Genomic DNA, 15,862 nt, shown 5'->3' with positions numbered 1-15,862 from the left:
GTACGAGACGCTGGCCGTAGCTACTGACGCAGAGAGCCGACAAGACCCCGACCAGCCAGTCAAGACCGGAGGCAAGAGACTCACGGTGAGACACCACCACTACCACCACGGTTGAGATGTTTGGTACAAGTGGTAGTCCTCCATCCTGCGTTTGTACAACAGGGCTTTCCAAACTATTCCTCTTAGAGGTAGTGCCCTGCTGCAGTAAAAGCATGTAGAATGAAAGTAAAGTAAGACTTGACAATGACTATATTAGATGAATTAAAATCACACGTTGAATTTGTAAGGGTATTTCTGTGTGACAATAACACCTGTGGACGAATGTGTTTTGTCCATGCTTAAAAATGTGTGTGTGTGTGCGTGCGTGCGTGCATGCGTGTGTGTGTGCGTGTGTGCGTGTGTGCGTGTGTGCGTGTGTGTGTGTGTGTGTGTGTGTGTGTGTGTGTGTGTGTGTGTGTGTGTCCGTGTCCGTGTCCGTGTCCGTGTGCGTGCGTGCGTGTGTGTGTGTGTGTGCATGCGTCCCCCTCCTCCAGGCCAACTGGACGCTGGTCCTCGGGGAGCAAGCGCTGGACCTGTCCGTCCCGTCCTTCTCCCACTCCACCGCGTCCGTCTTGGTCCTGGGGGAGAGGAACCTCTACTGTCTCCGGGACAGCGGCCAGATCCGCTTCATGAAGAAACTGGAGTACAACCCCAGCTGCTTCCTGCCCTACGCCTCGGGTACACGCCACACCGTGACACACGCTGCTCACGCCGGAGGCCGCGTCGCGTCTAGACAGTAGGGCTGACCGATAGGGCTGGGTATCGTATTGCGATTCTTTTGACAGATATTGCAACTGTGTTATGATTCACGATATTGGAGGGAATGGTATTGTTTTGTCTGCATTGTTTGAATTTTCATTGAAACGAGGACACGCCGTGTCATAGATGCAGAGCTCATTTCCTGTGCGCCGCCACTAGGGCTAGCGAGGGAGTGAGTTACTGCGTGAGTGAGTCAGTGACATAGCCGGTTTCAGAGATGCTGCTTCGCATCGAAATCCTGCACCCTTGTATCCCAATGCTGACCTTTGTATCTCACATATCTGTGGTGGTCATAGTGGTGGTAGTGGTAGTGATGGTAATTGTGGTAGTGATGGTAATTGTGGTAGTAATGGTGGTGGTGGTAATAGTGGTAGTTGTAGAATTTCAATGACGTGCAATTATCATAGACACAGACCAGTGCGGGCCTTCATTGACGTGCAATTGTCATTTCATAATAGACACAGACCAGCGCAGACCTTCAATTTTAGAAGCTATGACATCTAGCTACTCAGCCCTGCGTTTGACAGCCCTGTGACAACTGCTCTCATGAGTCACAGTCGCATTGTTCATATGTGCAGTGAAAACTCTGCGAGCAGCGGGTCCAATGCGCTCTCTCTCTCTCTCTCTCTCTCTCTCTCCTCTCCCTCTCCCTCTCTCCTCTCTCTCTCTCTTCTCTCTCTCTCTCTCTCTCTCTCTCTCTCTCTCTCTCTCTTCTCTCTCTCTCTCTCTCAATTAAAATAATTCTCTATCTTTCTCTCTCTTTAACTGTATTTCTCTCTCTGTCTGTCTCTCTAACTCTCTTTATTTCTCTATCTCTCTCTAACTGTCCTCTCTCTCTCTTTCACTCACTCTTTCTCTCTAACTCTTTATTTCTCTATCTCTCTCTCTAACTGTCCTCTCTCTCTCTTTCACTCACTCTTTCTCTCTAACTCTCTTTATTTCACTCTCAGTAGCACGTCCATAGATTATCCAGCTTTCCCTATCCATAATGTGAGCCCCCCCCCCCCCCCCCCCGTATCCTCCTACTCCCCTCTGGGCCGGGGATCTTAACGAGGTCCCGTTAGGCGTTAAGGCGGAACACAGTAGGCTCAGTGTGCTCTCTCACACACACACACACACACACACACACACACACACACACACACACACACACACGCACACACACCGTCCAAGGAGGAAATCTCAGCCTGACTATGTCTGTTCCATATGGAACACCTTGGATGCACTCACACGCTACACAACAGCACACACACACACACGCACACGCACACACTACTGTGTGTGTTATATGCTAATCCTGTGACAAGTGTGTAATGAGTTCCAGCCTACACACCTTTCTACAACCCCACCTCCGTGAGAATGATGGATGGAGGGGATGGATGGATGGATGGGTGGATTGTAGGGCAGAGTGTTTAATCGAGTTTCAATTTCAATTACGATTTTTGTATCCCCATGATCACGAAAACAAGATAATCGAGATACAATTATTATCGCTGCATGCTGTGTTGCTCATTTTGTCTTGTGTTGTAAACACAGCATACCCTTCCTTCACAGTGGAACAGTAGTTTCAGCTCGTGTTGAGAGGGATGACTTTTAGAAGGTGACAGAAAGGCAGCCTTTGGTAACTTGTGGAAGGTGACAGAAAGGCAGCCTTTAGTAACTTGTGGAAGGTGACAGAAAGGTCTTTGGTAACTTGTGGAAGGTGACAGAAAGGCAGCCTTTAGTAACTTGTGGAAGGTGACAGAAAGGCAGCCTTTAGTAACTTGTGGAAGATGACAGTAAGGCAGCCTTTGGTAACTTGTGGAAAGTGACAGAAAGGCAGTCTTTGGTAACTTGTGGAAGGTGACAGTAAGGCAGTCTTTGGTAACTTGTGGAAGGTGACAGAAAGGTCTTTGGTAACTTGTGGAAGGTGACAGAAAGGCAGCCTTTAGTAACTTGTGGAAGGTGACAGAAAGGCAGTCTTTGGTAACTTAGAAAAGAAATAGGAGGGTGGAGAAGAAATTCATGAATAAACTAACAGTATTTGGTGTTGACAAGCTGTCACATCTCTCACACACAGATACACACAGGCATAGACATACAGTATACACATACACAGAGAGACATCCGTAGAGAGAGAGAGAGAGAGAGAGAGAGAGAGAGAGGTTAGGGAGGGAGGTGACGCGAGGGTCAGCCTGTGGGCCTGAAATACAGAGCAGGTTTGCCCTAAAACAAAGAGAAAAAGATAAATCCAGGATGAGAGGCAGAAAGGGATGGATTGGTATGGAGATGTTAAAATACAGAGTAGGATATATTTTTGGAACACTTAGAAGACAGAAAGTATTAGGGCTGTCTTAAATACTTCGAAGCTTCGTTCGATGGGCATGGGATTCGAATGGGAAAATAAAATGTGAATATATATATATATATAATATATATATATAAAAAAATCTATATATTTTTGTTTGTTTGTGCAAAATCAACTCTGCCTCTCTTTGTTAACTACAACGAGCAATGCTGTTTGTTATTTAAAATGAGGTCGGACTCGGCACTGACAGATTTGTGTTCATTGTGCTGCTTTTATAAAGCCTCAAATGACGGCTTACAATATTGCATGAAAGCAAAGTGTTTTGTTTGTCTAAGATTTAAAAAGGTTTAAACTTTACAGCACTGACAAAGTTGAACAAAGTGCTGTACAAGTCCCACAACATAAAAAAAAAAATATATATATATATATATATATATATATATATATATATATATATATATATATTAATATTCTTTTAATTTTTAATTTTTTTTAATCTCGAAGCTTCGAATTAAAATCGAATCTCGGCCCCGAAGCTTCGAATGCCAAAAAAAATTGAAGGTCAGTCCTAGAAAGTATGTGTTTGGCTGTTCTAAGCACGATTGGTGCTTCACAGTTGTGGGTTGTTGTTTTTTCCTGTTTTGAGTTTCAAAAACAAGTTCTAAGCCATTTCCACATGGTGGTTCTACAGGTGGTTATTCTAGAGGTCATGGTGGAGCTTTAGAAGGGAGAATACGAGGGGGAAAATTGAGAGGGAGGGAGAGCAGCAGAGGAGGAGGAGGAGGAGGAGGAGGAGGTGTAGTATCTACTGGACATAGTCTTGGCTGGGCTCAGAGAGGCTCTGAATATCTTCTGCGTCTGGCTTCCTCAGGCTGTACAGCTGCTTCAGTTGGCTTGCTTCTCTCTCTCTCTCTCTCTCTCTCTCTCTCTCTCTCGCTCTCGCTCTCTCTTGCTCTCTCTTGCTCTCTCTTGCTCTCTCACGCTCTCACTCTCACCTCTGTGTTTTCCTCTCTAGGAGTGATAATATGTGATAATATGGTCACTTAATCGCAACTTCTGTGAATCATTTTCACAGAGGCGCAGAATAATTTGTGTTTTTGCCAATAAATCGTTTATTTAATTTATTTGCCCCGAACAAAGGAGATTCATACAACACACACTTACTGTCCACACACACACACACACACACACACACACACACACACACACACACACACACACACACACACACACACACACACACACACACACACACACACACACACACACACACACACACACACACACACACACACAGTGTCACACATGTTAAGATTCTCCTAAAAGCTTACCTTTACTCTTAATGTTTACCTTTACTCATGTGTATCACAGGCTGTTTTGTGTTTGTATTTACAGTAGATTTAAGAGTTTGTAAAGCAATTAACCAGATGAAAAATAATAATGCAGATGTTATTCCTTGCACACACACACACACACACACACACACACACACACACACACACACACACACACACACACACACACACACACACACACACACACACATCGTTGTATATATTGGCGCAGACAAAGCATGGGCATGTTTGTCGGGTATTTGAGGTTATTTTAAACCCCTGCCAGCCGCTGGAGAAGGCCACAAGGAACAGGGACGACTGAAAATAGCAGAGGGCGGAAACAGATAGGCAGAATGTATAGGTAGGAGCAGAATTACCCCTCTGTAATTGGCTCCTGGCGTTGGGAGAGAGAGAGAGAGAGCGAGCGGTACGGGAGACTTTGATGTGGCCCAGAGGTCAAACATGTTAGGACTATCCCTGTCATTTTGAGGCCTCACACATACACTCCTGTGCCCACCCCGAACTAGCCGTTTGCTGTGTTGCGTGTTACGCGCGCGTGTGTGTGTGCAAGGCGTGTGGTCCTCAGATCTCCCTAGGTGGTAGTCATGTTATTGGCAAGAAGAACTGGGCGTGTGTGACAGAGATTTTTAGATTTCCATTTTCCAGCCAGAATGATTCACATGAATGTGTGTGTGACTGTGTGTGTGTGTGTGTGTGTGTGTGTGTGTGTGTGTTAGTGTGTTAGTTAGTGTCTATGGATATTAGTTATTTTTTACGTGTGTGTTAGTGTTTATGGATATTAGCCGTGTGTGTGTGTTAGTGTCTATGGATATTAGTTGTATGTTATGTGTGTGTGTGTTAGTGTCTATGGATATTAGTTGTCTGTTATAACTTATGTGTGTGTGTGTTAGTGTCTATGGATATTAGCCGTGTGTTTGTGTTAGTGTCTATGGATATTAGCTATTTTTGATGTGTGTTGACTCATTCTGCGCCATCGCTTAATGCACCAGAGGGCGCTATTACGCCAGCGCTGTAAATCAATGGGGCGCTTTGTTCACTTGCGAGTGCTTAAAATATATCGTATATTATATCTATGGGTCTAATACACCCGTCGACTGTCAGTGAGTTGCTTCCAGTCAACATCCATGAAACAGATTTTTTCATCTGTACATTTCTGTTTTATACAGTTTTGAATATGAATATAGTTTGGGTGCTTCTGAGTAATTCCAATCAAAGACGCGATAATAGCCATTTAGTGGAATACACTAAACACGTTGTAATTTTTCGCCTGATTATCGAATCTTCCTGAAATCAACGCTAGATCATCATTATTATCCTTCCTCATGCAAGAATGAAAAGAGCCCTGGACCGCGGGGCTCCCCCCCCACCTCCTGCACCCAATGGCACACAGCCACACACACAGACACAGAGACAGCGTCGATTGCGGTAGAAAGAAATATCAGATCAACGAAAGATTTTATATATAGTGTTCTTACTTTGTCTCTGATGTAATGCAAAAGAAATAATCCAATTATCTGATCGCCATTCCAAATACTGCTCGTGGAGGTCCGTCCCACATTACCGACCGTTACACATGAACGGGCGGGCGGGGTTACTGTTCCATACCATCGTTGCAAAGGCCTACCTCGCCTGAGCACCTAAACCCTGCCCGCACGGCTTTGATCGTCCCAGAAAATAAACTACACCATTTCCAATGGAGTGCAATACCAGCTGGAAGGCGTAGGCGGCGGTATTTGCCCTTTTGTGAGCTCAGACCCATTCCCAATGATAACATCAGGCTGGATGGATGAAAATGAATGGATATAAAAGAAATAATAAAAGAAATAACGATTAAAACCAGAGTTTTCTCGTGATTGGCGCTGAACGGTTGACGAGTTAACCCGACTTTTCTTGTGGCTGGCATAGAATGAGTTAATGTCTAAGGATATTAGCAATATTATATGTGTATGTGTTGGTGTCTATGGATATTAGGGCTGACCTACGAAGCTTTTTTTGGCCGTTGAAGCTTCGGGGCCGAGATTCGATTATAATTTGAAGCTTCGAAGACAAAAAAAAATATATATATAATATATATATATATTATAACTTTTTTTTATAATTTTTTTTAACCTTATGTTGTGGGACTTGTACAGCACTTTGGTCAACTTTGTTGTTTTTAAATGTTCTCTTTAAATAAAGTCGATAGGATTCAAACCTTTACACAGCCAACAAGTAGTAGTAGTAGTAGTAGTAGTAGTAGTAGTTTATTCAGTCATCATCTCACACAATACAATATACACCATCATTTAACAATATTTGATTTTACAGTGACTGAAAAGGTACAGACTGAAGCATAATGCTTATATATGCCTGTCCTATATTCTTAACAAAAATTTAAAAAATTAAGACTCACAGTATTTTAAAAGAAAATAGCAAAAAAAAACAGTATTATTCACCCTTAAAATTTAAAAAAATTGCTTTACAAACCATTTTCTTAAAAACCAAAAGCGAATTACTCATTCTTAACTGTATATCAGCATTGTTCCACAAGTTAACCCCAATAATGGAAATACAACTCCTTTTAAGGTTCCGAATGGCCCGCTTTTGCAGTAAGACTATTGGATTTACTGTATTTTTAAATGTCGACCCCCATACTTCCACACAGTAAGATATGTAAGGAAGTATAAGTGAGCAGTAAATGATGTGCAAGGCTTTGTAGTTTAATATATCCTTACATTTATACAATATTGCTACTGACTTAGATATTTTTCCTTGAATATAGTTAACATGTTGTTTCCATGTTAATTTCTGGTCAATAACTACCCCTAGAAATGTTTTCTCAAACTCTTTCTATTTTTACATCACATATTTTTTACTCGATATCCCCCTCTATTTCTTTTCGATTACCAAAAACCATACATTTCGTTTTCTTAATATTGAGAGACAATTTATTAACATCAAACCAAGTTTTGAGAATTTCAAGCTCTCTTTCAATATCAAACAAGTTCCTTTAAATTACTTCCTGAGCAATATAAATGTGTGATTTTTTTTATTTATATATTTCTTTTATAAATATATTCGAATGTTATTTTCCCGTTCGAGTATTTAAGACAGCCCTAATGGATATTAGCTATTTTTGATGGGTGTGTTAGTGGTAATATAATATGAATATGAATCAAACAAGTCACATTGCATCTTGACGTTGCTTTTAATTAATGCATCATTTTCCCCCCACAAGCAAGTAGTATCAACCCCTATAGTCTCTTTTAGGGGGCAGGGGATCTTTAGTGGGAGACAGCAGGTCAACAGTAGATCTTTAGTGGGAGACAGCAGGTCAACAGTAGATCTTTAGTGGGAGATAGCAGGTCATCAGTAGATCTTTAGTGGGGAGATAGCAGGTCAACAGTAGATCTTTAGTGGAGAGATAGCAGGTCAACAGTAGATCTTTAGTGGAGAGACAGCAGGTCAACAGTAGATCTTTAGTGAGGAGACAGCAGGTCAACAGTAGATCGTTAGTGGAGAGACAGCAGGTCAACAGTAGATCTTTAGTGAGGAGACAGCAGGTCAACAGTAGATGATATTTAGGGGGAGACAGCAGGTCAACAGTAGATCTTTAGGGGGAGACAGCAGGTCAACAGTAGACGCCACATAGAAGTGGTGACATCATCTGCAAGCTGGGAACCTGATGATTAATATGAGATGCAGCTCAGATCTGTGTGTCACATTATTCTAAGATAAGATAAGATATTCCTTTATTGATCCCCTTGGGGAAATTCTGGAATTCTAGTCATAAATCTGTAGTAAACATTGTGTTTTGTTTAGGCGCCTATTAATTTTTTTTAAATGTAAAGTGTATGAGGGGGCTTTTCTCAGAACCCCCCCCCCCCTTATTATCAATATACCTATGAAAGCTATACATCCTCTGAATGCTCTAGGTCTCTAGTCTGTGGTTGTGAAGTTCCATTAGGCTGTGATTATCCTAGAGGTCACAATATGTAATTTTAGGTTAGGTCAAGTTAAAAAAAGATTGTTTCACTACAATGATATATATATATAAAAATATAATATATATATATATATATATAATATAATATAAAAACACCCATTTTCATTCAGATATCCTAAGGTGAGAGGTCAAGGTAACAAGCTAGCATGACATTGTTGATATCGATATATACTTTAGGTTGTCTAGTTTCATAAGACACCAGTATCCTCACTACAGCCTGTGAAAGACCATAATGCCGCCACGAATAACCATATATGAGGTGTTTTCAGTGTTTTCAAACTTTATTATCTAAAAATGGTTAGTTAAATTGTTCTGCTCATTCATAGTTAAAGACATGAAAGGTGTCCCACGGTCTCCTCTATGGCCGTGAATATTTTCACGCGGATCGGAATCACGGCGCGCCCGTGGGACACTTTACCGTTTCGGCGAGTTTATTCCACGCTTTCGGCTTTCCTTTTCTAAGCATTTTCGGGGCTACATGTGAATGAGTAAAGTGTACCACGGGCGCGCCGTGATTCCGATCCGCGTGAAAATATTCACGGCCATAGAGGAGACCGTGGGACACCTTTCATGTCTTTAACTATGAATAAAGTAGAGGTTGAGTACTTTATTATCTAAAAATGGTAAGTTAAATTGTTCTGTTCATTCATAGTTAAAGACAGTAGAGGTTGAGTACTTTCTGGTGATATATCATTATTCACCAAGTGATTTGGATTGAGATTACAACAGCATTACATGGGCTGTCTAAAACAATTCTAAACGGAATACCGAGTATATGGTTCTTCAGTGCTAGGGTTCGTAGCGTTTTACTAACCCTTTGTCTTTTGTGTCCCCCATAGTGACGGAGGGCAGCATCAACGTGTTGCTAGGCAACCATACCAACATGTTGCTGGTGTACCAGGATGTGACCCTGAAGTGGGCGGCCCAGCTGTCGTGCGTGCCCGTGGCCGTGCGCATTGCCAACTTCCTGTGCGTACAACACTAGAAACTGTTGTGTGTATTTCAAGGGATGGTTCTGATTTTCTGAACCCTAGAGGCCCATCTCTTACTTACCGATGATGATGTTGATCGGTAGAGTCTTTTCTCAGCACAATCCATGCTGTTCCTCATACTAGCTCTGGATAGCTAGGGGTCAATGGGACCCAGCTCCTGTCTGTACAAGCTGACTGAAGACACCTGAAATTTACTCCACAGTGAACACAAAGTAGATTTCAGTTGTCTTCAGCCTAATGTGTGTGTGTGCGCGTGCGTGGGTGCACGTGTGTCTAATGTATATATGTCTTGGTATGCACCTGAAGGAGGGGGATGATGGAGGGAAAGAAAACGACTCTCTAAACAAGATTTTAAAAGGACTGCCATCTCACCCTCTTTGTATGTTGTTGTGTTTATGTATATGTATGCATACATGTGTGCACGTAGGTATGTGTGCACAAGTCATGCTCTATCAGTTCCTCTTTAAAATGCTTATCTGTCAGCACCAACTAGATTAGGTTCCTTTGCATCCTGCTACAGCCACACACACACACAGACATATACATACATACATACATACATACATACATACATACATACATACATACATACATACATACATACATACATACATACATACATACATACATACATACATACATACATACATACATACATACACGAGACAATTTGTGCAGTCTGTATACTTTGATACCTTTGTATACTTTTGATCAAACACTTTCCCCCATGCCTCTCTCTCTGTTTCCCTCTCTCTATCTTCCTCTATCCCCTTATTTCTCTCTATACCTCTTTCTCTCCATATCAATCACTCTCTTGCTCTCTCCCCTTCTATCTCCCCCTTCTCTCTCTCTCTCTCTCTCTCTCTCTCTCTCTCTCTCTCTCTCTCTCTCTCTCTCTCTCTCTCTCTCTCTCTCTCTCTCTCTCTCTCGCTCATACACACACACTCATAAAACAGGTGTGTTATTCCTCATAATCATCATATGTTGTGTTTTATCAGTCTGTGAAATCCACAGTGATCCCCTACAGGAAATGACTTGACAATGTCTTCCAGCTGGCCAATCAAAACAGATAAAGGAGTGGCCTGCCAGCCAATCATATCCCCCACTGTTCCAAATGACCACAATCCAACCCGCAATTTGATACAATTACAAACGCAAAACACACACACACGCACTGTTGAATAATGATGATGCTGTGTGTGTGTGTGTGTGTGTGTGTGTGTGTATGTGTGTATGTGTGTATGTGTGTGTGTGTGTGTGTGTGTGTGTGTGTGTGTGTGTGTGTGTGTGTGTGTGTGTGTTAGGGTTGTATGTTTTAGATGTAACAGATAGTGTGTGTGGTTGGGAAGCTGTTTTGTTGTTTGAGGGCGTGTTGGTTTTAGATGTTTGATAGTCATAATTTTGCTCACTCAGATGTTGGGAGTGTGGGAGAGAAACTTGGAGAAATGGACACACACAGACACATAAACACACACACACACAGACATTATACACACATATTGTAGTCTCGCTCTCAAAACAAGAACTTGCCTTGCCGAGTTCTTGCAGCATACACAAATGTACCCATATACACTCATATTCTGAAAACATTGACCAACCTTCCTGCACAAACATATATGCACGCGTGTGCACACACACACAGACATACGCATACACATACACACAGGGCTTAGCATTTCAACCCTATACATCCAGCAGAACTCGTGCAGATCTGTTGGATAATAATGTGTGTGCTTCCATGTTGAGTTCTGAGGTTCTAAAATCCATCACTTCAGGGGCCTCACCTTCTGACAAGAACAAAGCACAGGCAAGATGAGTCAAGATATTTTATAATACACACCATCTAGGGAAGAGGAGAGTTACAGTGGTCCTACCATCCATCTAGAGAGGAGAGTTACAGTGGTCCTGCCATCCATCTAGAGAGGAGGAGTTACAGTGGTCCTACCATCCATCTAGAGAGGTGGAGAGTTACAGTGGTCCTACCATCCATCTAGAGAGGAGAGTTACAGTGGTCCTACCATCCATCTAGAGAGGAGAGTTACAGTGGTCCTGCCATCCATCTAGAGAGGATAGTTACAGTGGTCCTACCATCCATCTAGAGAGGAGAGTTACAGTGGTCCTACCATCCATCTAGAGAGGTGGAGAGTTACAGTGGTCCTGTCATCCATCTAGAGAGGAGAGTTACAGTGGTCCTACCATCCATCTAGAGAGGAGAGTTACAGTGGTCCTACCATCCATCTAGAGAGGAGAGTTACAGTGGTCCTACCATCCATCTAGAGAGGAGAGTTACAGTGGTCCTGCCATCCATCTAGAGAGGAGGAGGAGGAGTTACAGTCACCACTCACTTTAATTCTGAACAAGGACACACATTGTAAAAAATGTATGCAAAACATATGTTTTGATTGCCCAGCCTTAACACTTTCTGCGGCAATCACGAGTATACTCGTTATTGGCAGCCAGCGGTTGAGCGCCACGGGCGGCAAATAATGTGTATACTCGTTATTAGATAATTTTTCCTTTTTTTCTATTTTAATATTCTATGCAGTCTCACAGACCTCTATGTTACTGTTGAAAGCCATACTGAGACCCCGAGAGTGCAATACTGGCCAGATCCTGCTAGGTGGCAGTATTGCCTACCCTTTGAAACCCTGTTCCAGACTGTGTGTCACATCTAATGTCGTCCGGGCGGAGAATTTGGACCCAGGCAAGTCTAGCGGTTCACCCGAGCACATTGGAATGTGTCCAGGATACTCGATGCATGTGTTGTGCCAGATTATGTCGGGGACCCGATAGACATCAATACTTGTAATCGCGATCAGACAATTGGAATATTGTGTGCGTGTGTGCGCGCACGTGCGCATTTGGAAAGACGATGAAGTCAGAGGAGTATATTATTATTGATAGTAAATTTACTGAGGATAGACAGATAATGTTGATATTTAAACATAAAAAATACAATACATAATAAATGTATTCATGATCATCATGCAACATAAAACAATTGTGGGGACGGTTTGGGAAAGGAAGGGGTTTTAGGTTGCGTGTTGTGAGTTCCAAATTTTGTTTATTAAAGTTTAAAGCTCAATATATCAAAACATGGCACTTTACAATGAACAGGAGGTCTATTTGTATTTAAAAACAATAGATTGTTTTTCATTTAAATGTCTGGAAGAGCTCAAAAATAAAATTGTCATGATATTTCCGTTGCCTTTTTTGAGTTGATCTAAATGTTACTGATTCTGTTAAATGGGCATATAATATCGTCTCATATCGATCGCAGGCACCTGAATTGAATCGTATCGTATCGTGGCAGACTTTGTGATATCGGCAAATATCGTATCGTTGTCCAAAGAATTGATATCATATCGTATCGTGATGAAACTGGTGATTCCCACCCCTACCTATTATATACCTTTGATTTGGAAAAAAAATAGGCAATGGAAAGCTGGCGCATTGACTACAGGGATACGGGTAATAGCTGGCGCTGAAAGTGTTAATGCTATATAAATATTACACATAATGTAATTGCTGGTCCATGTACTACTGTACACATTACTGGTCCATGTACTACTGTACACATTACTGGTCCATGCACTACTGTACACATAACTGGTCCATGTACTAGGGCTGGGCGATTAATCGATTTTATCGATTAATTCAAATTCATGATTTAGGAAGATTTTTTTTTATGAAAATCGATTTTCACCCACATTTTTTATATTTTTTCAAGTCACTTATTTTACAAAAAGTGATGTTTGGGGAAAGTTAGATTTTTGCACTTTATTAAATTCATTCTTGTTTGATGATCAAGAGGCACCTTTTATTTGTTTTAAGTGAAGTTTGGTGAAAAAGCAAGTTATTGCACTATTAATCCCAATAGGGACATTCATCTTTGTTTGATCAAGAGTAACCTTATATATATTTTTTTTTTTATTATTATTTCTTCTTTTTTTAAGTGAAGATTGGTGAAAGTTAGGTTTGCACTTCAATCCCAATAGGGAAATTCATCTTGGTTTGATAATCTTTTTGTGTCAAATAAAAACAAAGCTTATTTGAATGATTTCCTTCCCATTTCTAGTTTTTAATAGAAAATAATCGATTAAAATCGTAAATCGGATGTGGTGTGAAAAATCTGAGATTTTATTTTTAGGCCATATCGCCCAGCCCTACCATATACTACTGTACACTTTACTGGTCCATGTACTACTGTACACTTTACTGGTCCATGTACTACTGTACACATTATTGGTCCATGTACTACTAATTCCCTCTCATCACTTAACGTCATCCCCACATGGATGAACATGCACATAAAGAATATATTGATTCCAACCAGAGACAATGATCGTTTTAAGCGTTCATACAGCTATCGGGTGATAATATTTTCTATAACATTTTTTAATTGAATGGATTATCAAAGGTTTTCACTGCTCTCAGTCTCAACCACATTGTAGTTTCCTTACGATCGGGCTGGCCTTTTCTGTTTGCATTTTTTTTCCGGTTATTATTGTGAGTATTAGTGGAATATTAGGGTCCATGTAAATACAGCTACCTGATTAGGGTGACCACCTGTCCCGCGTTTCGCACGCACCTCTACGCACCTCTACCCCTGCAGGGCCAGCCTTGTATAGGTGTAACAGAGTGACAGCCAATGAAATGGGTGCATTTGTCACGCTGTCCAAGGTGCTGAACTGCTCTCTCGTGCAGCTCCATGTTGACAGCTTGAGTCCCGCTCGGGGCAAAAGCCTGCTGCCTGTCCGCCGACCCCTCTGCCGGTGAACACGCACCTCTACCCCCCAATTGCCGTATTTACGCGTCGACTTTAATAAACGGCACGGCTCAAATACTTGACATACCGGAAAGACGGTTGCGCTGTCTTTAAACTGCTAATAATACTCCATGATTCTGGCGAGACGCGGACCTTGCACCGGGGGATGATGATGAGCAGATGATGAAAAGTTAAGCGCAGGCTGTGTGTTCTCAGTGAGAAGATCCTCCCGCAGCGGTGCTTTTGTGCAGCTAGGTGAAGCATCTACAGTTTAATAAGATTAATAAGAAAATGTGCTATATATAGCCTACCGTCGGCGTCGAATATGAAATAAAGGCATTTAAATAATAAATACATTTCTTTCATTTTAATTAGCAATTACATTTTTTTTATTAATCATATTTTTTCCCTCACCTACGTGTCCCGCATTGTCCCGCAAAAGCAGTGCTGCTGTCCTGCGACTGAACAATTTTGACCTGGTCACCCTATAGCTGATCCAACTGTATAACACTGAGTGTCAGACGCGCTCCAACTGAAACTGGCAGGCATCAACTTTATAAACACTTCACCTATCACAACACCGCTTCAACACTTCACCTATCACAACACCGCTTCAACACTTCACCTATCACTACACCGCTTCAACACTTCACCTATCACAACACTGCTTCAACACTTCACCTATCACAACACCGCTTCAACACTTCACCTATCACAACACCGCTTCAACACTTCACCTATCACTACACCGCTTCAACACTTCACCTATCACAACACCGCTTCAACACTTCACCTATCACAACACCGCTTCAACACTTCACCTATCACTACACCGCTTCAACACTTCACCTATCACTACACCGCTTCAACACTTCACCTATCACAACACCGTTTCAACACTTCACCTATCACAACACTGCTTCAACACTTCACCTATCACTACACCGCTTCACAGTATTGTTGAAACTAAGATATTCACTGACAATAAGTAATGTTTTCATGCATAGATTAATCTGTAAAAGTTATTTCTGGTTATAAACTCAGTGTCGTCATAGAAATTAGAACATGACTTCCTCGTCACCGACGGGGAGACGTTGTAAACCGCTTGTTTGAATGCAATGCATGTAGTCATCCGGTTGTGCCAGGTTGCATCTACTGACAGGTCTGTGGAAGATATATTCTGCTCATAATGTGATTTGTTTATCATAACATGACATAACATAACGTAACACCAAGTAATGGAGAGGAAGAGAGGCGAATGAAGTAATGCTGCTGCTCAGCACGGATTTAATCTCCACCATTTGATGTAAAAGAATTAAAATAAACACACAAATGAAATAACTGTAGCTCCATGCTAGGAGACTGTACTAAAGACTGTACCCACCCACATGTAGATTTATGCATGCAGACATCGCTCTCTTTCTCTCTTGCTCTCTTTCTCTCTCGCTCTCTTTCTCTAGGTGAAGCATCTACAGTTTAATAAGATTAATAACAAAATGTGCTATATATAGCCTACCGTCGGCGTCGAATATGAAATAAAGGCATTTAAATAATAAATACATTTCTTTCATTTTAATTAGCAATTACATTTTTTTTATTAATCATATTTTTTCCCTCACCTACGTGTCCCGCATTGTCCCGCAAAAGCAGTGCTGCTGTCCTGCGACTGAACAATTT

At 41.6% G+C, this 15,862-nt stretch overlaps 1 protein-coding gene across 1 annotated transcript in view; it reads left to right on the top strand.

Annotated features, from left to right (window-relative positions):
• The window catches only part of bbs9 (Bardet-Biedl syndrome 9), a gene marked incomplete at both ends in the record, with an annotated part of 29,824 nt that overhangs the window by 1,586 nt on the left and 12,376 nt on the right, over positions 1-15,862 (top strand). Inside the window, 3 exons of the mRNA XM_084336587.1 lie at positions 8-85; positions 534-717; positions 9,265-9,394. Coding sequence (XP_084192713.1) covers positions 8-85; positions 534-717; positions 9,265-9,394 — 392 coding nt within the window. The remainder of the gene's footprint in view (positions 1-7; positions 86-533; positions 718-9,264; positions 9,395-15,862) is intronic.

This window comes from Notolepis coatsorum (assembly GCF_963971535.1).
Source record: "Notolepis coatsorum genome assembly, chromosome: 19".
NCBI lineage: Eukaryota > Metazoa > Chordata > Actinopteri > Aulopiformes > Paralepididae > Notolepis > Notolepis coatsorum.
The sequence above is the reverse complement of the archived record's forward strand: the minus strand, read 5'-3'. Positions and strand labels throughout refer to the sequence as shown.